This window comes from Pseudophryne corroboree, chromosome 3 (genome assembly GCF_028390025.1).
Source record: "Pseudophryne corroboree isolate aPseCor3 chromosome 3, aPseCor3.hap2, whole genome shotgun sequence".
Classification (NCBI taxonomy): Eukaryota; Metazoa; Chordata; class Amphibia; order Anura; family Myobatrachidae; genus Pseudophryne; species Pseudophryne corroboree.
The window spans coordinates 485,436,467-485,461,839 of NC_086446.1; the positions used below are offsets into that span (position 1 = coordinate 485,436,467).

A 25,373-nucleotide genomic window follows, 5' to 3' on the forward strand; every position below is an offset into this window, starting at 1 on the left:
TCTGTGCATTCGCCTTCTGGGGAAAATTATGGCCTTTTACGAGGCACTTCAACACGAAAGGTTTCACGCATGACCCTTCCAGCTGGATCTGTAGGACAAATGTTCCGGATTGCATCTTCTCATGCACCGGAGGATCTGCCTGTCGCCAAAGGCCAGGATCTCCCTTCTGTGGTGGCTACAGTCTTCTCACCTCGTCGCAGGACGGAGGTTCGGAATTCATAACTGGATTCTGTTAACCACAGACGCAAGCCTCAGAGGTTGGGGAGCAGTCACTCAGGGGGTGCAGTTTCAGAGAAGATCGTCAAGTCAGGAAGTCATCCTTCCAATCGACATTCTGGAACTCGGGGCCATATAAAACGCCTTTCTGCAGGCTTTGCATCATCTTCAAGATCGGGCAATTCAGGTCCAGTCGGACAATGTGACAGCAGTAACGTACATAAACCGACAGGGTGGAACGAAAAGCAGAGCAGCAATGTCAGAGGTGTCAAGAATTCTCCTCTGGGCAGAAAGAAATGCTGTGGCGTTGTCAACGGTCTTCATTCCGGGAGTAGGCAACTGGGAAGCAGACTTTCTCAGCAGACACGACCTACCAGGGGGAGTGGGGTTTTCACCCGAAAGTGTTCAGGTGCTTGACAAGTCGAAGGGGATATCCCACAGATCGACATGATGGCCTCTCGTCTCAACAAGAATCTCAGGCGGTATTGTTCCAGGTCAAGAGACCCACAGGCGGTGGCGATAGACGCCCTGACAACTCCATGGGTCTATCAGATGGTGTACGTGTTTCCTCCACTTCCTCTGATCCCAAGAATTCTAAAACAAATTAAAAGTGAAAAGGTTGAAGCAATACTCATTGCTCCGGACTGGCCAAGAAGGGCCTGGTACGCGGACCTTCTGGAGATGCTCATCGAAGATCCGTGGCCTCTGCGCGAGGATCTTCTGCAACAGGGCCCGTTTGTCTATCAGGACTTACCGCGGCTACGTTTGACATAACAAGGTTATCCCGACTATGATCCAAGCCAGGAAGGGGGTAACGTCTTAGTATTACCATTGTATTTGGAAGAAATATGTCTCTTGGTGTGAGAGCAGAAATTATTCTGCGGTGGAATTTCATCTGGGACGTTTCCTGCTTTTTCTGCAGGCAGGCGTGGATGTGCGCCTGCGTCTGGGCTCCATAAAAGTCCAGATTTCGGCCTTGTCCATTTTTTCAGAAACAATTGGTTTCTCTCCCTCAGGTCCAGATGTTTTTGAATGGTGTTCTGCACATCCAACCTCCCTTTGTGCCTCCCACGGCACCTTGGGATCTCAATGTGGTGCTGCAGTTCCTCCAATCAAACTGGTTTGAACCGTTACAGGAGGTGGACGTAAAAAATATCTTACGTGGAAGACCGTCACACTGTTGGCCTTGGCTTCAGCAAGACGTGTGTCGGAGCTGGGGGCTTTGTCTCACAAAAGTCCCTATTTAATTTTCCATGAGGACAGAGCTGAACTCAGAACTCGTCAGCTATTTCTTCCTACAGTGGTGTCCGCATGTCACACCAACCAACCTATTGTGGTTCTGGTTGTCACCGACACCTCTGCTACTCCTAAGTCTTTGGATGTTGTGAGGACTTTGAAAGTGCATGTGCAAAGAACAGCTCGTCACAGAAAGACGGACTCGCTGTTTATTCTCTATGATCCCAATAAGATTGGGTGTCCTGCTTCAAAGCAGACAATTGCACGCTCGATCAGACTTATTATCCAGCATGCTTATTCCACGGCAAGTTTGCCATGTCCAAAATCTGTACAGGCCCACTCTTCTAGGTCGGTGGGTTCTTCCTGGGTGGCTGCCTGGGGTGTCTCAGCTTTACAGCTCGTTCGAGCAGCTACTTGGTCAGGTTCGAACACGTTTGCTAGGTTCTACAAGTTCGATACTTTGGCCTCTGAGGAGCCTTCAGTTTGGTCATTCAGTTCTTCAGGAACCTCGGCGCTCTCCCACCCGGTTTGGGAGCTTTGGTACATCCCCATGGTACTAAATGGACCCCAGTATCCTCTAGGACGTAAGGGAAAATAGGATTTTAATTACCTACCGGTAAATCCTTTTCTCGTAGTCTGTAGAGAATACTGGGCGCCCGACCAGTGCTTCGTTCCTCCAGCACTGGTTACTTGGTTAAGTAATGTTGGTTCAGCCGTTTCTGTTTCAAGTTTGGTTAGCTTGGCTTTCCTCTTGTGTTTGCTGGTTCGGAATCTCACCACTATCCTTCTCTCAAAGTATGTCCGTCTCCTCGGGCACAGTTTCCTAGACTGAATCGGGGAGGAACCAGCCCACACTATCAAATTCTTAAAGTGCCCATGGCTCCTAGTGGACCAGTCTATACCCCATGGTACTAAATGGACCCCAGTATCCTCTACGTACTACGAGAAAAGGATTTACCGGTAGGTAATTAAAATACTATTTTTCCTTTTGAGTCTATGCTTATTGGGCTGTAAATTTTAATTTCTTTCGGTCTCTGCTCAGATGATCATGTGTTTTTGTTTGCTCTTTCTTTAGTGTATCGGAGAGCAGGTCATCCGTTGTGAAAACAGTGTTATCCAACAGAGCATTTGTCAGCTTGGGGAACAGGCAAGAGAATGTAACAGAATATCTTCCCACCCTCCGCACTATTTGTCGATTACAAAAGGCAAAAGAAGAAGGGAAGACTAAGCGAAGGTAAGATTAGCATTCCCGCTAGGATGCAGTAGGGTGCTAAGTGCAGGCACCGGTTCTCTGTTAGCGCCCCAAAACAGTGTGGCCAGCTGAGGAGGGGTGGGCCTTGCACTTACCGATATGCTGGGCTGTCCCCCAAGCCTTCCCATCACTATGAATAGATGCAGTGCTATTCACCTGGTGGTGATCAGCAACTTTTCCCACCTGCGGGACACTGTGACCCGTAGGTGGGGAAGGCACACGGCAGGCTGTTTTAGCAGGGTGCCACTAAAAGGGCAGCATGCATTTTGCCTTTTTTAAATCAGACAGGGCGCGGCGCCCTGCTAAAACAGCCTAGCATGCACACTAATTTTTTAATAGGTGAACCTTGGAACCAATCACTGATGCCAGCGCTGCAGGACCGTGTTTCAATTATATCCAGCTAATAAAAGCTCAAAGTATCCTGTAATAAATTGCATGTGATTATTGAATTATTTGAGACGTGTATATTTAACAGAAAAATGTGAATAACTATAAAACTGATATCCCATGAAATTCATTAATAGGAGCTAGGTCACAAGACAAATTGGACCTAGTACACAGTATGTTGCTTGCCCAATTGGAGCGTATGCCCTGGATTGTGATGTACTAATCCTGGCTACTCCATATTAAGTTTTGTATACAAAAAGGTAAGTAGTGCCTTGCAGCAGATGATCAGTTGCAATTACGCAATGAGCAAGTTGATGTGACTATAGACAAAATATAAAACCTTGATGTAAAATGTATTCAGAGCACTGGAAAAAGTACAGGCTCCTGTCTCGAACGTCCACCTTCTATTGAAAGAGTTCAAGGGGCTTTAATCCTGTTAAGACTATCTTCCTTTGTCTTTCATCCATTGGTGGTCATTGGAACTAAAGGGGGATACACACGTAGCAATGTGTGCTTACGTTCTAAGCATTCTGACTAGATTGCTTAGAAATAAAGCACATATTGCTCCGTGTGTATGCCCCATGGCGATGCGTGGCGTCGCTATCTCTGACTAGATTGTGCCTGCATGCAGACCAATCTAGTCAGATCGCTCACTTCGCTGTGTGTAGTGAGCGTCCATCTCTCCCCCTACCCCCTCGCTCAGCACACATCTCCCCGTGTGTACTCCCCTTTAGAGGCACAGAGGTGGCTGTAGGAGTTTTGGGCATTCTAAGAAATTGTTTTGAAGTGCTCCTCTTTGGACAAAATATAATGCCGTCCGATTTGCTGTTCCTGACACTACTCTGACTATATAACCACTAGATTTAAAGTGTCGGGTAATTTTAAGGAGAACCTGTTTTTGCCTTAATTGATGCTTTGAATTCCTCTAAACCAGGCCTTGCCAACCTGTTTCTCCAGATGTTGTGAAACTGCATATCCCAGCATGCCCTGCCACAGTTTGTGTTCCTTAATAGCAAAACTGTGGCAAGGCGTAATGGGACTTGTTTTACAACAGCTGGAGAGCTCCTCACTCACCCAGCCACAGCCTGATTGAAAGCCTGTCAGCGGCGAGGGGTGGGCGGAGCTGAGCAGGCTTCCCAAATATGGGGCATCACCCCAGTTTTTGTGCGTGGCTAGGCCAGTGCCTAAACCCTGACCGACAGTCCAGCGTAACATGAGGATTACTCGGATCGACAATGATCTACATCTTCAGATGCAATAGCTCAGTGGTTCGCAACCTCTGTCCTCAAGTACCCCCAACAGTTCATGTTTTCCAGGTCTCCTCACAGGATTGCAAGTGAAATAATTTGTTCCACCTGTGGGTCTCTTATAATGTGTCAGTGAGTAATGAATACACCTGTTCAACTGCTAGGTGACCTGGAAAACATGAACTGTTGGTGGTACTTGAGTGCTGAGGTTGAGAACCACGGCTATAGCGGATCACACAAGCATGCAGGAGACATCTATTTACTATAGACGACACCTGCTTTTATTTTCATACAGCAGCTGCATCTTTGGACACAGCTACTGTTCGAACTGCGTCCATCCCTTTCTGCCGTCGCCTCTCCTTTCCTCCCATCCCTGGAGCCTGTTAAGATGCTTAAGGGTTTTGTAGCTGACTTAGGCTGAAATGTATTAAGCCTTAATGAGTAATGGAGTGGGGACAGATAAAGAGTGATAAATGACCAGCCAACCAGCTCCTGTCATTTCTTTCTTGGATGACATTGGGGTATGATGATGGAGACCAGGATGAGGCACCAAACAGGTAAGCTTTTGTGCTCCCAAGATGCACTGGTCCTTCTCCCTCATACCCCACCCACAGCACACGCACCTCTGTTTTAGTTTGGTGCCAGCTGGAGCTGGGTCACCGTTTTTAACAGTGAGGCTGCTTTTAAGTAGTCTGATCTTTATTTTTATAATTTCTTTTGCTTTGTTTTTCACTAACTGGGCAACAAGCGCTAGGTAGTCCTTTGGACACCCGCGCTGCTGCTTCATCACTCCCGCTGGCACTGCTACTCCAGCTACGGTGGGGAGCTTTCGGCGGGTCACCGTGAGCCCTAGCTAGCTGGGTCACATGGAGCAGCCCCTGCAACCGGATCATATGGGGACAGATAAGGCTGGAATCCACGTCTTTTAGCAGTCCTACCTCCTGTCTTGGATACAGAACAGAGGTGCTGGCGTGGACACCGGCTGCAGCAGAGACTCCACTAGATCAGCAGGATACATGGTTACTGGCGCAGGGACTTTCAGAGGCCAGGGGACCTGGGGGTTTATGCCAGCACAGGGGGTGCCAGCCCTCTCCCTGCAGCCCCACTTACAGCTCAGGGTGCCATTCCACTGAGGTCTTCCCGCACTGAGTTGCTCCTCCCTCTCTGAGACAGTCTGCAGCCTTTTTCAAGTTCTATACAGGTCTCTGGGAATACTGGGTCCAGTCTCCCTGTTTACCTCTCTCAGGAGTCAGGTTATACAGCGCTCTTTTCTATCAGCCACTGCGGACTGAGTCGTAGAATTTAGTGCCCATTGCAATTTTATTACATATTCTGCACTGTATGTTATGTATGCCAACTCAGCTGTCTGCTTTTTCCTTCTGTCAGATTATACCTTTCTGTCGTTCTTACCATAACCCTAAGATACCAGGTGTGTAAAGCATTCACTATACTCCACATTTCACTGCATTTGTGGAGAAAGATTGTCACATACTGTTTTGATTACATACTGCTCATTGTCATTTTGTGTTATACATTCCCTGCTGCCATGTTTAGCAAGGAACTTGACAAGCTCTGGCTCCTACACTAGTATCATGCAAGTCCTGTTTAGCAGGCTAATCCCAGCAAGATGTGGTGCAAGATGGTCTTTGTGCATCTTGTTCACCACCTGGCCAGTCAGCCCCTCCAATTCCAGCACAAGAACCCCCTTGGGCTTCTTTTTCACAATTGCCATATTTATCATATGTTACAGGGTGAGGGACCCTTGCCTAGTAACAGTGGTAAGCATGCTGTGCCATCCTCACAGCCTTCTGGTGATGCAGAAAATCTAGGTATCTGATGCTGAAGACTTTCAGTCTAAACTCAATAGGGCAGCTTTAGTGAAGGCGGTTAAATTCACTCTTCAATTAAAGAATGAGGAACTAGCGCTTAAAGCAAAGGACCCTTTTTGCAAACGCCAAAAAGTAGCGTTGGGGGAATTTCCCCACTCAGATCACTACACTGAGCTCATGGGTGAAGCATGGAAGGCTCCTAGTAAAAAGTTCCATGTCCCTAACAGGCGGAGTTCCTTTTACCCTCTTCCAGCAGCTGATTGTAGTAAGTGGGAAAATCCCCTGGCAGTGGATTCCTACGAGACTTGTTATTCATCATTCATTCTTCAGTGAAGTAATACACAATTACAGTGGCTTAGCTTTTTAATTCACTTTATTTAATTTTCACAACCTTCACAAATTAATCCACATGCACTATATTTTGCTAATGTTTTAAAGATTATAATAAAAGTTATATTTTAGAATTGGTGGTCATCTATCATAATAGATATTTGACTTTAAGAAATTACACAAGTCCGAGTGTGCCCAATATAAGGAATCTTCTTCTTTTTGACTTTCTACATTTATATTATTCCTTGCAGCACCTCCCAATATATAAAAGGTACATACCTGGATTATTGAATATAAGGGAAAGGACATAAACTACATATGAAAAATATTTAACAAAAATACTTAACGAAAATAGGCGTCTGTGCGACTCTTCATTCACCCTGTAAATCTTAACATGGTATTAAGTTTCCTCAAGTCACTCAAAACAGTGGAGTTGAAATATCTCACTTGGAAGGTGGTCATGTTGTTGGCCTTAGCTTCTGCAAGGCGTGTTTCGGAATTAGCGGCGCTGTCATATAAAAGTCCCTATCTGGTTTTTAACGTAGATAGGGCAGAATTGAGAACTCGTCCTCAATTCCTGCCTAAAGTGGTCTCATCTTTTCATATGAACCAACCTATTGTCGTGCCTGTGGCTACGCGAGACTTGGAGGATTCCGAGTCACTTGATGTGGTCAGGGCTTTGAAGATTTATGTGGCCAGAACAGCTAGGGTCAGGAAGACAGAGGCGCTGTTTATCCTGTATGCAGCCAATAAGGTTGGCGCACCTGCTTCAAAGCAGACTATTGCTCGCTGGATCTGTAACACGATTCAGCAAGCACATTCTTCAGCAGGACTGCCATTGCCAAAATCGGTTAAGGCACATTCCACTAGGAAGGTGGGCTCTTATTGGGCGGCTGCCCGAGGGGTCTCGGCATTACAGTTGTGCTGAACAGCTACTTGGTCGGGATCAAACACCTTTGCAAGGTTCTATAAGTTTGATACCCTCGCTGAGGAGGACCTCCTGTTTGCTCAATCGGTGCTGCAGAGTCATCCGCACTCTCCCGCCCGTTTGGGAGCTTTGGTATAATCCCCATGGTCCTTACGGAGTCCCAGCATCCTCTAGGACGTTAGAGAAAATAAGACTTTACACTTACCGGTAAATCTATTTCTCGTAGTCCGTAGAGGAAGCTGGGCGCCCGTCCCAAGTGCGGACTTCTTCTGCAAGACTTGTATATAGTTATTGCTTACATAAGGGTTATATTATAGTTCTTCGGTTTGGACCGAGACTATGGGGTATATGCAATTAGCGGCAAATTATCGGCCGTTTTTCAATTCGACAGGCTAATTTCGGCAAGTGGGTGCCGAAATTGACCATATGCAATAAAAAACGGATTCGACAGTCCCGCTGCCAAAAAACGGCCGATTTGACGGATTTGTTCCGTTTTTTTAAAAACGGGAAGAAACTCGGAAAAAAATGGCGTGGGGTCCCCCCTCCAAAGCATAACCAGCCTCGGGCTCTTCGAGCTGGTCCTGGTTCTAAAAATCCGGGGGGAAAATGGACAGGGGATCCCCCGTATTTTTAAAACCAGCACCGGGCTCTGCGCCTGGTGCAAAAAATACGCGGGACAAAGAGTAGGGGTCCCCCGTATTTTTTACACCAGCATCGGGCTCCACTAGCTGGACAGATAATGCCACAGCCGGGGGTCACTTTTATACAGCGCCGTGCGGCCGTGGCATTAAATATCCAACTAGTCACCCCTGGCCGGGGTACGAGAAATATATTTACCGGTAAGTGTAAAATCTTATTTTTAATGGTGTACGGTGCACATGCACCTTTATTCCTATATTGTAGTACTAAGTCCCAGCAAGGTAGCACATCCCATTATAAGAAGCTAGGGTGTGCAGTCCAGGACCCTTCTCCATATAGTCTATATTATGTGTGTGCATACACACCTGAGGGCTTGGGACGCCCTCATCTCTGGATTAGCACCCCACCCACTGCCTCTCAGGCTTTTAAACAGGGAACCAGCACATGCTGACTGCACAAAATACATATGGAAGATCCTTTCAATTATATGCAAAGTCAGTTTGGGGGTGAACTTTTGGGGCTTGGACCACTTTGGGGCATCACCACCTTACATTTATTTTTAACACTTACATCACCTTGTGGTGTTTTATATTTATGTAGCATTTTTCAAAAAAAATTTCACTTGTAACAAACCTCACTTTCTAACACACTGACACCTTACTGCTGTCCTCTTGTTTTCTTAAACACTCAGCAGCCTCTTTCATTTTCTTAACACTGAGCTTTCACTCCTGTCCTTTTTCTGTGTGATGCCCTGGGGTGGGGTGGTTTAGGTGTGCTGTGCGCCCCAGAGATGAACCCCTATAGTGTTAGGGACCTGTCCGACGAGGTCACCGTGAACTAGGTGGGCAGGCTCATATACTGGCCAATATATGCCAAGAACCTTGAATATTATGGTTGTAATTTTAATGGTGTATGGTGCACCTGCACCCTTGTTCCTACATGCAGGATGCTTACTTGCATGTGCCCCTCTCATCAACTGTTCCTCCGAATTGCTGTCCTCCAGCAACATTTCCAATTTCGGGCATTGCCCTATGGTCTTTCTACAGCTACTCGGTACTTTTACCATAATTATGGCTGTGATGACAGCCCTGCTTCGTCAGAATACCTGTTGATTCTGGCACACTCTCCAGAGGTCCTTCACCGCCATCTTCAGCTGACCTCTGCCTTCCTGCAAGCACACGTCTGTCTAGTCAACTGGAAAAAGTCCTTCCTGACTTCTCAAAGAATGGGAGCTCTCCTGGATTCTCGCGTACAGAAGACCAGATTTCCGCACTGCACCGAGTATGCAAGTTACTTAATAGTCGCCGAGTGTCATTCCAGTGGAGGTCTTGGGGTCCATGGTCTCCACCTTCGACATGTTTCCACTGCAGGCCCCTTCCTCACCTAATCCTGTCCAGGTGGAATGGGCAGCCTCATCAGGTCCCTGTCGATGGTCCATTCTCTGGTGGCTACAGATGTCCCACTTGGACAAAGGTCGATCTTTTGCATTCTGGATGCCAGTCCGTGGTGTGGGGTTGCGGTGACCAGTCAACACTCCTTTCATGGTCGTTGGACTCACACGGAGAGTTGTTTGCCAGTTAACGTCCTGGAGCTTCAAGCTGTCTACAGAGCACTAACTCTAGCACGGTACATTCTCTGGGGCAGGCCTGTTCAAGTCCAGTCTGACAATGCAACTGCAGTGGCCTACCTCAATCATCAGGGATGCACTCGCAGTCTGTTGGCGATGCAGGAATTGGTGTACAGTCTCAGATGGGCTGAATGTCATCTCCTGGCTATCTCTGCTGTGTTCATACTAGGGATCCTTAACTGGAAGGTGGACTTCCTCCGCCATCACAAAGTACACGCCGACGAGGAGGCTCTAAACCCAGAAGTCTTCCAGCTTCTGGTAGACAAATGGGGCCTGCCGGATGTGGACCTCATGGCCTCAAGTCACAACCACAAAGTTCCAATGTACAGTTCCAGGATAAGAGACCCCAAAGCAGCCTTCGTGGATGCCCTGGCAGTGAATTAGATCTTCTGTCTGTTACTCTTTCCTCCAGTCTCCCTCCTTCCCAGTGTTCTTTGCAAATTCAAGCAAGGAGGAGGCACCATCCTGTTGATCACTACTGCCTGGCCGAGGCGCCATTGGTTCACTGATCTCCAGAATCTTTCCTTGAACGCTCCCATTTCACTTCTACGACCAGACCTGTCTGCACCCGGACCTAGCTTGCCTGTCTTTGATGGCGTGGCTCTTGAGTCATCCCGTCTAAGGTCCAAAGGTTTCTCCCGCTCTGTGTTTCAAACCATACTCAGGGCACGGAAACCGGCCTCAGCCCTTATCTATTACCGTGTGTAGCATACATTTCCAGTGATGTGCTGTTAGACACTATGACCCTCTGGTTTTTCGTGTTTCTGGATCATTGCCTTTTTCCAAGCTGGATTGGATCTCGGACAGTGCATGTCTCTGCTCTGTCGGTCTGGTTCCAGTGAAGAATCGCGCCACTGCCTGATGTTCGCACTTTTCTTTAAGGTGTATTTCTTATTCAACCTCCCTTTGTCCCTCCAGTGGCTCTGTGGGATTTGTCATTGGTGCTCCAGACACTACAGGAGCCCCGTTTGAACCTCTGTACTCAGTACTCAAATGGTTGACTGCGAAAACACTTCCTTATGGCTATTGCCTCTGCCTGGAGATGTCTGATTAAGGGGTGCTTTCCTGTCACTCCCCCTTTCTGATCTTTCATCGGGACAGAGCTGTCCTCCTATCCTGACCTGGCTACCGCCCCGAGGTTTTCACTTTAATGAAAAAAATCGGAATTCCAGCCTTTCCGCTACCTCTTGGCGGGGGAAACCTCCTTGTATGTCTTCGAATTCATGTGGATCGTACCAGCTCCATCAGGATAACGGATTCCCTCTTTGTCTTATCTGGTTTCCACAAGAGAGGCTGGCCAGCTAACGGACTTTGGCCAGATGGCTTTGCATAACTATCTCACAGGTTTACATGCAGGCTGACATCCTTGTGCATGTATACAGTCTCTGCCCATTCTAGCTCAGTGGGTCCTTCGTGGGCAGCTCACCGTGGCGCGCCTTAAGAACTGTGCAAGGGGCCAAGTTTCTTTGGTTCTCTTCCTTTGATACATTTGCCTCTAAGGATGCTTCATTTGGACGCCGGATCCTCCTCTCAGTTCAGAAGCATCCCCTCCCTTAAACTGGTTTGGGACATCCCCCAAGGTATTTCCTTGTGGGGATTATAGACCCTAAAAAAGAAAATAAGTTATGGTAAAACTTAACTTTAACTCTCCTTTTTTTCTTTGAGGTCCATAGTATCCACAGGGCGCCCACCCTGACGCACCTTGCTTCTGTGGATTACTTGATTACCAGTTCCCTTCTCTGTCACGTGAGAGTGTTTTTTTGTGTGTACAAGTCTTCCTTCTCTCCTATCCTGCCTTGGGCTTGTTTACAAAACTGACTAGCCTAAGATGGGGGCGGGGTGTAGGTGGTAAGGACCGAAGCATCCTGGGAGCTCTAAAAACTGCATCTCATTGGTGCCCAATCCTATCCTACCACCTTTACCCCAAGGTTTTTTCCTGTGTATCCTATGGACCTCGAAGAAGGAGTTTTACGATACCGCTTATTTTTTGGACAACTACTAATACAAGGCAGCAGAAAGTTTTCTTAGCCTGACTGTGTTTACATTACCATTCACAGGTTTCCTTTACCTAACTAGTAACAACGGAATTTGAGATTGTTACATGTTTATTGATAGCAGGCTGTTTTACACAACACTATTTTTGTACCGCACAGTGCTGAATGTATTTTCTTTGTAGGTTTGCATGCTTTTGATTTATTGTTTATATCGTATAGATTTGTTTTATACACGGACATTCTAGTAACCTTTTATCCTTTGTTATATCTTCACAGATTTCTCCACTATTTAGAGGGAATTCATCTTGAGTTACCAAAAACAACGCTGAACCGTCTGGCAGCTGACTTTCCGTAATCTCCAACTGCATTGTGTGTTGAAGTTGTGTGTTGTATAGTGGAGGAATCATGTATTTCTTTTTTGTCCTTTTTTTGTGACTAGGACTTGAACCTGAACCATATTGACTTTCCACTGGAGTATTTTCCACTTCATTTTATTTATCAAGTAATGACTTTGTTCTTTCCAAGCAATTTGCAGTTAATTTATTCATGCCTGGAAATGTAATGTTTAAGTTCAGAATCAAATTAAATAAGCAGCTACTTTTGGGATAAATTTTGTGTAAGAACAAATAAAGCAAATATTAAGGCAGTTTACCATGAGAAATTAGCAGTTTTAGAGGAGTAAATTAAGCCACTGCCATAATATTGTGTATTTCTACCCTAAATGTGACCCTGATCTGACTGCAGGCATTTGGATCCAACTTTGTATGCGAATAGCAGAAATGGGGCCATTGGGCAACATAAAGTCCCAGCCTTTCGGTGGCTGTATAAATATGGAATTATTTAATTTGATTTCCTAATTTACATCTCCTATATCCTGGGTTTTCCTCCTAATAAGGTCTGTAATATATTTAATAGAATGCACACAACATTGTATAGATCTGTACATCTGTTTTTACTGGTCCAGAGCTTTGACTGAGTTCTAAAGCTGACTTTTTATAGATTTTTTTTTTTTTTTTATGCTATTCTGGAATATTAAAGGAGGTTTTAAATAAAGACCTATCTACCTCTATTATACATTATTTACATGAGGTGTGTTCTCCTTTGATTTGTATCTTGTTACAACTCACTTAATTTGTAAAACTGTACACAAGGAGTATGTAGTATAGGGTTACAAAGAATTGGACGGCAGATGAGAACCACTTTGAGCCATCTAGTCTGCCTATGTACACGCACACACTTACACACTAGGGTTAATTTTTATTTCTCTTTCATCCACTAGGGGACACTGGAGTCCTATACAGTAGGGGTGTGAAGCCTTGAACCGGAGGTGTGGCACAATCTTAAATTAGCATTGTCTGCACAGCCGGCTCCTCCCCCTTCACATCCCTCCTCCCTCAGTTTGAAAAATTGTGCTGGAGGCACAACACGTGGAGCACTTGAGCTCCTGACTAAGAATCTAAAAGGGGCTGCGTAACCCTAATAAAGGGGGGACAAGGCTACCTAATTTCAGAGAGACAAAGATCCCTATTGAAGGGACCTGCATCTCTCCACAGGAGATCCTCCAAAATCAACAAATAGTGAGTACTGGTCGTACAAGCTTAGGCTTGGGTCTTCCAGTAGTAAAAGTTTTTTTTTTTTTCTCTGACGTCCTAGTGGATGCTGGGAACTCCGTAAGGACCATGGGCAATAGACGGGCTCCGCAGGAGACTGGGCACTATAAAAAAAAAAAGATTAGGTACTATCTGGTGTGCACTGGCTCCTCCCTCTATGCCCCTCCTCCAGACCTCAGTTAGAATCTGTGCCCGGCCAGAGCTGGGTGCTCCTAGTGGGCTTTCCTGAGCTTACTAGAAAAGAAAGTATTTTTAGGTTTTTTATTTTCAGTGAGTTTCTGCTGGCAACAGACTCACTGCTACGTGGGACTAAGGGGAGAGAAGCAAACCTACCTGCTTGCAGCTAGCTTGTGCTTCTTAGGCTACTGGACACCATTAGCTACAGAGGGTTCGAACACAGGCACCTGTCCTCGATCGTCCGTTCCCGGAGCCGCGCTTGCCGTCCCCCTCGCAGAGCCAGAAGAACAGAAGCTGGAAGACGTCAAAATCGGCGGCTGAAGACTCCTGTCTTCATTGAGGTAGCGCACAGCACCGCAGCTGTGCGCCATTGCTCCCAGCACACTTACACACTCCAGTCACTGTAGGGTGCTGGGGGGGGGGGGGCGCCGCCCGCGCCCTGGGCTGCAATTGAGATACCTTTGGCACAAAATCATACATATATACAGTCTAGCACTGTATATATGTAAAAAAAAAACGCCATTATTATACACTGAAAGCGGGACAGAAGCCCGCCACTGAGGGGGCGGGGCCTTCTTCCTCAGCACACCAGCGCCATTTTCCCTTCACAGCTCCGCTGGAAGCACGCTCCCCAGGCTCTCCCCTGCAGTATCCAGGTACAAGACGGGTTAAAAAGAGTGCGGGGGGCACATAAATTTAGGCGCAAATCGATACAGACAAGCAGCTATTGGGAAAATCACTTATTAGCAGTGTAAATCCCTGTGTTATATAGCGCTGTGGTGTGTGCTGGCATACTCTCTCTCTGTCTCCCCAAAGGACTTTGTGGGGTCCTGTCCTCAGTCTGAGCATTCCCTGTGTGTGTGCTGTGTGTCGGTACGGCTGTGTCGACATGTTTGATGAGGAAGGTTACGTGGAGGCGGAGCAAGGGCAGATAAGTGTGGTATCGCCCCCGTCGGGGCCGACACCAGATTGGATGGATATGTGGAAGGTCTTAAATGACAATGTAAACTCCTTACATAAAAGGTTTGATGACGCTGCAGCCTTGGGACAGCCGGGGTCTCAGCCCGCCCCTGCCCAGGCGACTCAGAAACCGTCTGGGGCTCATAAACGCCCTCTAGCTCAGATGGTTGACACTGATGCCGACACGGAGTCCGACTCCAGTGTCGACGATGATGAGGCACATTTACAGTCTAAAATGACTAAGGCCATCCGATACATGATTATTGCAATGAAAGATGTATTACACATTTCTGAGAGTAACCCGGTTAATACCAAAAGGGTTTATATGTTTGGGGAGAAAAAGCAGCCAGTGACTTTTCCCCCATCTGATGAATTAAATCAGGCCTGGCCAACCTGTGGCTCTCCAGATGTTGTGAAACTACACATCCCAGCATGCCCTGCCACCGTTTTTAGCATTCCCTAATAGCAAAACTGTGGCAAGGCATGATGGGACTTGTAGTTTTACAACAGCTGGAGAGCCACAGGTTGGCCAGGCCTGGATTAAATGAATTATGTGAAGAAGCGTGGAGTTCCCCTGATAAGAAACTAGTGATTTCTAAGAGGTTACTGATGGCGTACCCTTTCCCGCCAACGGACAGGTTACGTTGGGAAACATCCCCTAGGGTGGACAAGGCGCTGACACGCTTATCTAAAAAGGTGGCCCTGCCGTCTCAGGATACGGCCGCCCCTAAAGGAGCCTGCGGATAGAAAGCAGGAAGCTATCCTGAAGTCGGTGTATACACACTCAGGTACTCTACTGAGACCTGCTATTGCTTCAGCCTGGATGTGTAGTGCTGTAGCAGCGTGGACAGATACTCTGTTAGACGACATAGATTCCCTCGACAGGGATACTGTTTTGCTAACCCTGGGCCATATCAAAGACGTCGTCTTATATATGCGAGATGCTCAGAGGGACATTTGCCTGCTGGGATCTAGAATTAATGCTATGTCCATTTCTGCCAGGAGGGTCTTATGGACTCGGCAATGGACAGGAGATGCTGATTTTAAAAAAACACATGGAGGTTTTGCCTTATAAGGGTGAGGAATTGTTTGGGGACGGTCTGTCGGACCTCGTGTCTACAGCGACAGCTGGAAAGTCCACTTTCTTGCCTCCGGTTTCCTCACAGCCTAAGAAAGCACCGTATTATCAAATGCAGTCCTTTCGTTCCCAAAAAGGCAAGAGGGTCAGGGGTGCATCCTTTCTTGCCAGAGGCAGGGGTAGAGGTAAGAAGCTGCACCATGCAGCCAGTTCCCAGGAACAAAAGTCCTCCCCTGCTTCCACTAAGTCCACCGCATGACGTTGGGGCTCCACAGGCGGAGCCAGGTGCGGTGGGGGCGCGTCTCCGAAACTTCAGCAGCCAGTGGGTTCGCTCACAGGTGGATCTCTGGGCTATACAAATTGTATCTCAGGGATACAAACTGGAATTCGAAGCGACTCCCCCCGCCGTTACCTCAAATCAGCCCCTCAAATCAGCCTTGCCAGCTTCCCCCATGGAAAAGGAGGTAGTGCTGGCGGCAATTCACAAGCTGTACCTCCAGCAAGTGATTGTCAGGGTCCCCCTCCTTCAACAGGGAAGGGGTTACTATTCCACAATGTTTGTGGTACCGAAACCGGACGGTTCGGTGAGACCCATTCTGAATTTAAAGTCCTTGAACACTTATATAAAGAAATTCAAGTTCAAAATGGAATCGCTCAGAGCGGTGATTGCAAGCCTGGAAGAGGGGGAATTTATGGTGTCGCTGGACATCAAAGATGCTTACTTGCATGTCCCCATTTACCCACCTCACCAGGAGTACCTCAGATTTGTGGTACAGGACTGTCATTACCAGTTCCAGACGTTGCCGTTTGGCCTGTCCACGGCACCGAGAATATTTACCAAGGTAATGGCCGAAATGATGATACTCCTTCGGCAGAAGGGAGTTATAATTATCCCGTACTTGGACGATCTCATCATAAAGGCGAGGTCCAGGGAGCAGTTGTTGATCAGCGTAACACTCTCTCAGGAAGTGTTACTACAGCACGGTTGGATTCTAAATGTTCCAAAGTCGCAGCTGATTCTTACGACGCGTCTGCTTTTCCTGGGCATGATTCTGGACACAGAACAGAAGAAGGTGTTTCTCCCGGTGGAGAAGGCCCAGGAATTAGCATCTCTGGTCAGGGACCTCCTGAAACCAAAACAGGTATCGGTGCATCACTGCACGTGAGTCCTGGGAAAGATGGCTTCATACAAAGCCATTCCCTTCGGCAGGTTCCATGCAAGGATCTTGCAGTGGGATCTGTTGGACAAGTGGTCCGGATCGCATCTTCAGATGCATCGGCTGATCACCCTGTCCCCAAGGGCCAGGGTGTCTCTTCTGTGGTGGCTGCAGAGTGCTCACCTTCTCGAGGGCCGCAGGTTCGGCATACAGGACTGGGTCCTGGTGACCACGGATGCAAGCCTCCGAGGATGGGGGGCAGTCACTCAGGGAAGAAACTTCCAAGGGCTGTGGTCAAGTCTGGAGACTTCTCTACACATAAATATACTGGAACTAAGGGCCATTTACAACGCCCTGAGTCAAGCAGAGCCTTTACTTCAAAACCGGCCAGTGCTGATTCAGTCAGACAACATCACGGCGGTCGCCCATGTAAACCGCCAGGGCGGCACAAGAAGCAGGATGGCAATGGCGGAAGCCACAAAGATTCTTCGATGGGCGGAGAATCACGTGCAAGCACTATCAGCAGTGTTCATTCTGGGAGTGGACAACTGGGAAGCAGACTTCCTCAGCAGACACGACCTCCACCCGGGAGAGTGGGGACTTCATCAAGAAGTCTTCCAACTGATTGCAAACCGATGGGAACTGCCACAGGTGGACATGATGGCGTCCCGCCTCAACAAAAAGCTAAAACGTTATTGCGCCAGGTCAAGGGACCCTCAGGCGATAGCTGTGGACTCCCTAGTAACACCGTGGGTGTACCAGTCGGTATATGTGTTTCCTCCTCATCCTCTCATACCAAAGGTGCTGAGAATAGTAAGAAAGAGAGGAATAAGAACAATACTCATTGTTCCGGACTGGCCAAGAAGGACTTGGTACCCGGAACTGCAAGAAATGCGCACAGAGGACCCATGGCCTCTGCCTCTCAGACAGGACTTGTTGCAACAAGGGCCCTGTCTGTTCCAAGACTTACCGCGGCTGCGTTTGACGGCATGGCGGTTGAACGCCGGATCCTAGCGGAAAAAGGCATTCCAGATGAAGTTATTCCTACGCTGATAAAAGCTAGGACAGACGTGACAGCAAAACATTATCACCGTATATGGCGGAAGTATGTGGCTTGGTGTGAGGCCAGGAAGGCCCCTACGGAGGAATTCCAGCTGGGTCGATTCCTGCACTTCCTACAGTCAGGGGTGACTATGGGCCTAAAATTGGGGTCCACAAAGGTCCAGATTTCGGCCCTATCCATTTTCTTTCAAAGAGAACTGGCTTCACTGCCTGAGGTTCAGACTTTTGTAAAGGGAGTGCTGCATATCCAGCCCCCTTTTGTGCCACCAGTGGCACCCTGGGATCTTAACGTTGTGTTGGATTTCCTGAAATCACACTGGTTTGAGCCACTTAAAACCGTGGAACTAAAATATCTCGCGTGGAAAGTGGTCATGCTGTTGGCCTTGGCATCGGCTAGGCGTGTGTCGGAATTGGCGGCTTTGTCATGTAAAAGCCCATATCTGATCTTCCATATGGACAGGGCAGAATTGAGGACTCGTCCCCAATTTCTCCCAAAGGTGGTGTCATCGTTTCATTTGAACCAACCTATTGTGGTGCCTGCGGCTACTAGGGACTTGGAGGATTCCAAGTTGCTGGACGTAGTCAGGGCTTTGAAGATATGTTTCCAGAACGGCTGGAGTCAGGAAGACTGACTCGCTGTTTATCTTGCATGCACCCAACAAGCTGGGTGCTCCTGCTTCAAAGCAAACTATTGCTCGCTGGATCTGTAGCACGATTCAGCAGGCTCATTCTGCGGCTGGATTGCCGCATCCAAAATCGGTAAAAGCCCATTCCACGAGGAAGGTGGGCTCTTCTTGGGCGGCTGCCCGAGGGGTCTCTGCATTACAGCTTTGCCGAGCTGCTACTTTTTCGGGTTCAAACACATTTGCAAAGTTCTACAAGTTTGATACCCTGGCTGAGGAGGACCTTGTGTTTGCTCATTCAGTGCTGCAGAGTCATCCGCACTCTCCCGCCCGTTTGGGAGCTTTGGTATAATCCCCATGGTCCTTACGGAGTTCCCAGCATCCACTAGGACGTCCGAGAAAATAAGAATTTACTCACCGGTAATTCTATTTCTCGTAGTCCGTAGTGGATGCTGGGCGCCCGTCCCAAGTGCGGACTCTCTGCAATACGTGTATATAGTTATTGCTTAAATAAGGGTTATTGTTATGAGCCATCCGTTTAGTGAGGCTCAGTTGTTGTTCATACTGTTAACTGGATATGGTTATCACAAGTTGTACGGTGTGATTGGTGTGGCTGGTATGAGTCTTACCCTGGATTCAAAATTTCCTTTCCTTGTAATGTCAGCTCTTCCGGGCACAGTTTCCCTTACTGAGGTCTGGAGGAGGGGCATAGAGGGAGGAGCCAGTGCACACCAGATAGTACCTAATCTTTTTTTTTTAGAGTGCCCAGTCTCCTGCGGAGCCCGTCTATTCCCCATGGTCCTTACGGAGTTCCCAGCATCCACTACGGACTACGAGAAATAGAATTACCGGTCAGTAAATTCTTATTTTTTGTTTGTTTTTCTCTTCATCTCTTTTATAGCTTTGCTGTAAATACTGTTTTTAAATTTCCCCTATATACAAACTAATCAGGGAAGGGCAGAGCGACGGTGGCCGGCGCGTGGGAGCCTTAGTGCGGCGAGCCTGTCTTCCCTGTAAGCAGGGGGGAGGCGGCAAAGTGGCACTGCACAGTACAGAGACCCACGGCCGGAGCGGAGCACAGGCGCCGCTACGGGAGACGGACCCGTCGCGTGTGTGCGCCAGCCGGCGGCTCCAGGGCGCGCTACACAGTACAGAGACCCACGGGCGGAGCACAGGCGCCGCTACGGGAGACGGACTCGTCGCGCGCGCCAGCCGGCGGGTCCGGAGCGCGCTGTATAGCGGCCAGAGGGGGAAATCAGTTAAAGCACTTAAATGTTAATAACAGTGCGGCAGGCCACTTTTTATATGAACTTACATTAGTGGGGGCCATGTTTCTTCGTTTTGGCGCCAGGCTGAGGTGAGGGATGGGTCCTCCCCCCCTCACCTCAGGGGACGTCTGTTTCAAAGATCCCGGAGAAAATACACAGAAGCAAGCCAACTCTAACATCGTAGCTGATTTACAGTTTGGGTGTGAGGGTTGCGAGTCGGCTGGTGTTTTATTTGTTATTTTTTTTTGGCCTGTTCCTTTTATAGAGAAAAAGGGGACAGGTAATTCCAGCCGGATCCAATACCTTCGCTTCCGTCATCTCCCAGTCTTTCTCTTCCTAGTTTAAAGGGTGAAAGCGCTGCGTAATACCCTGGTAAGGGGTTTTAAAAAAGAAAAACAACATGTCTAAGGCTACCAAGACCTCAAAGACCTGCTATGTTTGTACGAAATGTAACAAGAAGAGCACGCTGGTTAGCAGCTCCGGGGTGTGCGACTCCTGCTTAGACAAGGACGCTCCACCTGGGAGCAGTGCTCTGGCTAAGGCATGGGAAGACAACCTTGCTAATAGAATCTCCAAGGAAATGGCAGAATCCCGCAAGCAGCAATCGGAATGGGCTGCGGGATTCTCAAAGACAATGGAGGAATTTCTCATCAAGTTAACGCCGCCCGCACACGCTGAGATGAGTGTGCGCAGGGCTGTTAAAAGAACTCTTCCTATTATAACAGAATCTGAGGAGGAAGAGTGTTTTCTTCTAGATACGGAAGAAGGTGAGTTAATTGAACCTAACCTAGACGCCGATTTTCCTGAAGAAGACTCGGCGATCTCGGGTCTGGATTCCTTAATTGACGCGGTAAAGAACATCCTAAGCTTTAAGGAAGAGGAAGTCGGGGAGCCGGAAGATTTCGATTTGTTCGAATCCCAGAAGCCGCGTTCAGCAGCGTTCCCCATTCCTAAATCCCTCCAGTCTCAGATGGAGGAGGCTTGGAAACAGCCTGACAAACGTTTTCAATTTCCGAAACGTTTTCAGGTAACTTACCCCCTACCTAAGGGTGTAATGTACAAGTGGGAGTCTCCGCCGGTAGTGGATGCTTCACTAGGAAGATTGTCAAAGAAGACAATCTTGCCAATTCCTAACGTAACTACTTTAAAGGATGCGTCCGACCGTAAAGTTGACACGGCGTTAAAATCAATGTTTGTAGCAGCAGGTGCAGCGCAGAGACCTGCGATAGTCTGTGCTTGGGTCAACAAGGCCATGGGTGCATGGTCCGGCCGTATTGTACAAGCTATTGAGGAGGAAAATAGCTTAGAAGAGATTACACAGCTGGTGGAACACATTCGAGAATCTGCTTCATACTTGTGTCAAGCTTCTAAGGATATTAGCAGAATAGCATCGCGCATATCTGCATCGGCCATATCGGCTAGAAGGATTTTATGGCTCAGAGAATGGCAAGGTGACTCTGACACCAAGAAGGCGGTAGAATCCATTCCCTTTGGGGGTGAAATGCTGTTCGGACCAGAGTTGGACAAGTGGATTTCGCAGGCTACAGCGGGGAAGTCCACTTTTCTGCCTACTCCTTATACGAGAACCACTCCACAAACTATTTAGATCACAGTCCTTTCGAGCCCGAGGTAGGGGTTTCGGTACACAAGCACGCGGGGGCAGAGGTAGAGGCCGCTCGCAGGCAGCAACCAGAAAGCAGGATAAACCTGCTGACAAGACCGTGGCATGACGGCCTCCCAGCTCACCTGGGGTCCCCCTTGGTGGGTGGCCGACTGGAAGGTTTTCAGGACATCTGGGCCAAAACCTCACCAGAACTTTGGGTGAACAACTTAATCTCTCAGGGATACAGACTGGAATTTCAACAGAGACCTCACAGTCAGTTTTTTTACAACAGGATTGCCTCAGTGCCCTCAAAAAGCAAGGGCACTACGGGCAGCAATTCTCAAATTGCTACAAGCAGAGGTCATTATTCCGGTTCCCGCTTCTCAGAGAGGAACGGGGTTCTATTCCATTCTTTTTGTCGTGCCAAAACCAGACGGGACGGTCAGACCAATACTCAATTTAAAAGTTTTCAACCAGTTTTTAAGAGTATACAGATTCAAGATGGAATCAATCCAATCAGTCATTGCAGGCTTAGAAACAAGCGAGTTCATGGTATCCATGGATATAAAGGATGCATATCCCAATCTGGACTCCTCACCAGGCTTACTTAAGGTTCGCACTGGTGGCGGAGCACTTCCAATTCCGGGCCTTGCCGTTCGGTCTAGTGTCAGCCACAAGAATTTTCACAAAGATCATGGTGGCAGGACTGAGACTGTTGGGGGTCACGATTATACCTTATCTGGACGATTTACTGATCAAAGCTCCATCTCAGAATCGACTGCTCAAGGATGTTCAGACATCACATAAATTTCTAATTCAACATGGATGGTCCAACCTCATACCGACTCAACGGATTCAATTCCTCGGTCTCATCTTGGACACGGTCCTATTACGTGTGTTCTTACCAGAGAACAAGGTACAGTACCTACAGAGATTAGTGGCTCAGGTACTGAGGACGCAAACCGTTTCTCTGCACCTCTGTGTGCAACTTCTCGGGAAGATGGTGGCGTCGTTCGAAGCTCTCCAGTACGGCAGACTTCATTCCCGACCATTCCAAATGAACCTCATTGCTCAGGGAGCAGGCTCGCACTGGCTTCTCCATCGGAGAATCCGACTTCAACCACAAGTACGGGTCTCCTTGATATGGTGGTCGTTACACAAGAACCTTACAGCCGGCAAGAAATGCGGCATTTGGGATTGGAGGATCCTGACGACGGACGCCAGTCTCAGAGGTTGGGGAGCCGTCCTAGAGGACCATCAGTTTCAAGGACGGTGGACGCTACAGGAAAGCAAACTACCCATAAATATCCTCGAACTAAGAGCAGTTTACAATGCCCTTCTCTTAGCAGAAGACCTAGTCATGAATCAACACATCAGGATTCAGTCAGACAATGTCACCACGACTGCTTACATAAACCGTCAAGGAGGAACAAAGAGCAGGATGGTGTGAAAGGAGGCCACAAAGATCTTGTTGTGGGCAGAAAGAAGAGACATCATTCTCTCCGCAGTGTTCATTCCAGGTGTGGAGAACTGGGAAGCAGATTACCTCAGTCGCCAGGACATGCATCCGGGGGAGTGGTGCCTTCATCCACGGATTTTCAACATGATTGTGAGAAGATGGGGTCTGCTCAGGTGGACCTAATGGTGTCTCGACAAAACCATCAGCTGCCCAGATATGTGTCAAGAACTCGAGATCCAGCAGCAGAAGGAGTGGACGCATTAACACTTCCGTGGTGTTACAGGAGGGTTTACATATTTCCACCATTCCCACTCATACCAAGGGTTCTGAAAAGGGTAAAGCGGGAACGAGTGTGGGTCATTCTAATCGCACCAGATTGGCCCCGCAGGAGTTGGTACACCGACCTGCGAGGGTTACTTGCGGAAGATCCTTGGAGGTTACCTCAGAGAGAGGACCTGCTATCTCAGGGACCGTTCCTACACCCCGACCTGAACAGGCTGCGTTTGACGGCGTGGCTATTGAAACCCGGATCTTAAGAAACAGAGGGATCCCACGAACGGCCATTCCTACAATGATTGCCGCTAGGAAGCCGGTCACAGCCAGGCACTACTACAGGATTTTGAGACGGTACATGGCTTGGTGTCGGGAACGGGGATGGAATTCATCTAACTTCCAATTATCGCGACTTCTACTTTTCCTTCAGGCCGGTCTAGAGGGAGGACTCAGATTGGGCTCTTTGAAGGTTCAGATTTCGGCGCTCTCCGTCCTTTTTCAACAGCGGCTAGCATCCTTGCCAGAGATTCAAACCTTTTTGCAGGGGGTTCTGAGGATTCAACCCCCTTTTCGTCCTCCCACGGCACCATGGGACTTAGGTTTGGTGTTAGAATATTTGAAGTCACCGACTTTTGAGCCGTTGACAAGAACAGACCTGAAATATCTCTCTTGGAAGGTCACGTTATTACTTTCCTTGGCTTCGGCTAGGCGGGTTTCTGAGTTGGGAGCCTTATCCTGTAAGAGTCCTTTCTTAGTTTTTCATGAGGATAGGGCGGAACTCCGTACAAGAGCAGACTTCCTTCCGAAGGTGGTGTCGGGGTTTCATGTAAACCAGCCAATAGTGGTCCCATCTTTCCAGGGTCTCACAGATGAGGACGTGTCATTGGATGTTGTCCGAGCTTTACGGGTATACGTACAGGTTACGTCGTCTTTCAGAAAGTCGGACCATTTGTTTGTTCTTTATGATGGGCCAAAGAAGGGTTGGCCGGCATCTAAGCAGACTTTGTCCAGATGGATTAGACTTGCCATTCGGCAGGCTTATATTTCCTGTGGCAAACAGGTTCCGGTTCAGACGGGTGCTCATACTACCCGATCAGTGGGTGCATCGTGGGCGGCTGCCAGGGGTGCTTCCACTACTCAACTTTGCAGAGCGGCGACGTGGTCTTCAGCCCACACGTTCGCGAAATTTTACAAGTTTGATACTTTTGCGTCCGGAGAATCTAAGTTCGGACGTTTAGTTTTGCAGGCCACCGACGGCACTCCCTCCCTGGGGGGAAACTTTGGGACGTCCCCTACTGTATAGGACTCCAGTGTCCCCTAGTGGATGAAAGAGAAAAGAGGATTTTGGTACTTACCGATAAATCTATTTCTCTGAATCCTCTAGGGGACACTGGACGCCGCCTCGGTGCTGTCAACCTGCTGTGTTCAAAGTTCTTGTTTTAATCAGTTCGTGCAAACAGCGTTAGTTATTCGGTTAAAGGTTCTTGGCCGCTGTTTGATATGTTGTACGGTTCGGTTCCTCGCCATGGGCTATAGTGTCATGTCCTATTCTCTCACATTTTTCAAACTGAGGGAGGAGGGATGTGAAGGGGGAGGAGCCGGCTGTGCAGACAATGCTAATTTAAGATTGTGCCACACCTCCGGTTCAAGGCTTCACACCCCTACTGTATAGGACTCCAGTGTCCCCTAGAGGATTCAGAGAAATGGATTTATCGGTAAGTACCAAAATCCTCTTTATTTTTTTACTTGGAGCCAGTTAACCTGCCAATATATTTTTGGATTTTGGGATGAAACCAGAGTATCCAGTGGAGAATATACATTAGTAACAGTTCTACCTTTAGCACTCTAATCTTACTAAATTTATCTTGAAATGGTTCTCTAGCTAAGCAGGGCTGGTACAACAGAATGAGATTATAAAGCAGTGTTCAATCCCAAAATAGGTTTTTCCCAAGAGAATATAATATATTGCATATCTACCAAATAGGGAAAGAAGGATTCCGAAACCACCCCCCTCACAGGTATATAAAGAACAGAAAGACAGGTATATTTTTAGTGATCCAACTTTAAAATGTACTCTTAAAGCTGCACAGTCACTTAAGTGGTAAAACTCTGCTGTTCATGACTTTGAAATTATTGCAATTGGACTGAGCAAGAGGATCAATCAGCAACTTCAATATCATACTGCAGCTTCTGATTGTTTCTGTAATCTGTGTGTAAATGGAAGGACCTCTATAAGGGAACCAAACAGCCCATAGAATGGTTCCAGGGTAGGATGATTTTTCAAAGGATTTGGGCTCAAACATAATTAGTTTTGTTTTTAAAAAGCACAATACATTTAACGTGTACAACATAAATGTAACATTAATAGTATGGCTGTGAGGTTTCCTATATAGGGGTATATGCAATTCACGGCGAATC

General features: G+C 47.8%; 1 protein-coding gene across 3 annotated transcripts in view; it reads left to right on the forward strand.

Annotated features, from left to right (window-relative positions):
* The window catches only part of ATAD5 (ATPase family AAA domain containing 5), a 359,161-nt gene extending 346,428 nt beyond the window's left edge, over positions 1 to 12,733 (forward strand). For all 3 annotated transcript variants that reach the window (XM_063960872.1, XM_063960874.1, XM_063960875.1), the window contains exons 22-23: positions 2,528 to 2,686; positions 11,962 to 12,733. In XM_063960872.1, the coding sequence (XP_063816942.1) occupies positions 2,528 to 2,686; positions 11,962 to 12,040 (238 nt within the window). In that variant the 3' untranslated portion in view covers positions 12,041 to 12,733. The remainder of the gene's footprint in view (positions 1 to 2,527; positions 2,687 to 11,961) is intronic.
* Positions 12,734 to 25,373: the final 12,640 nt, after the last annotated feature.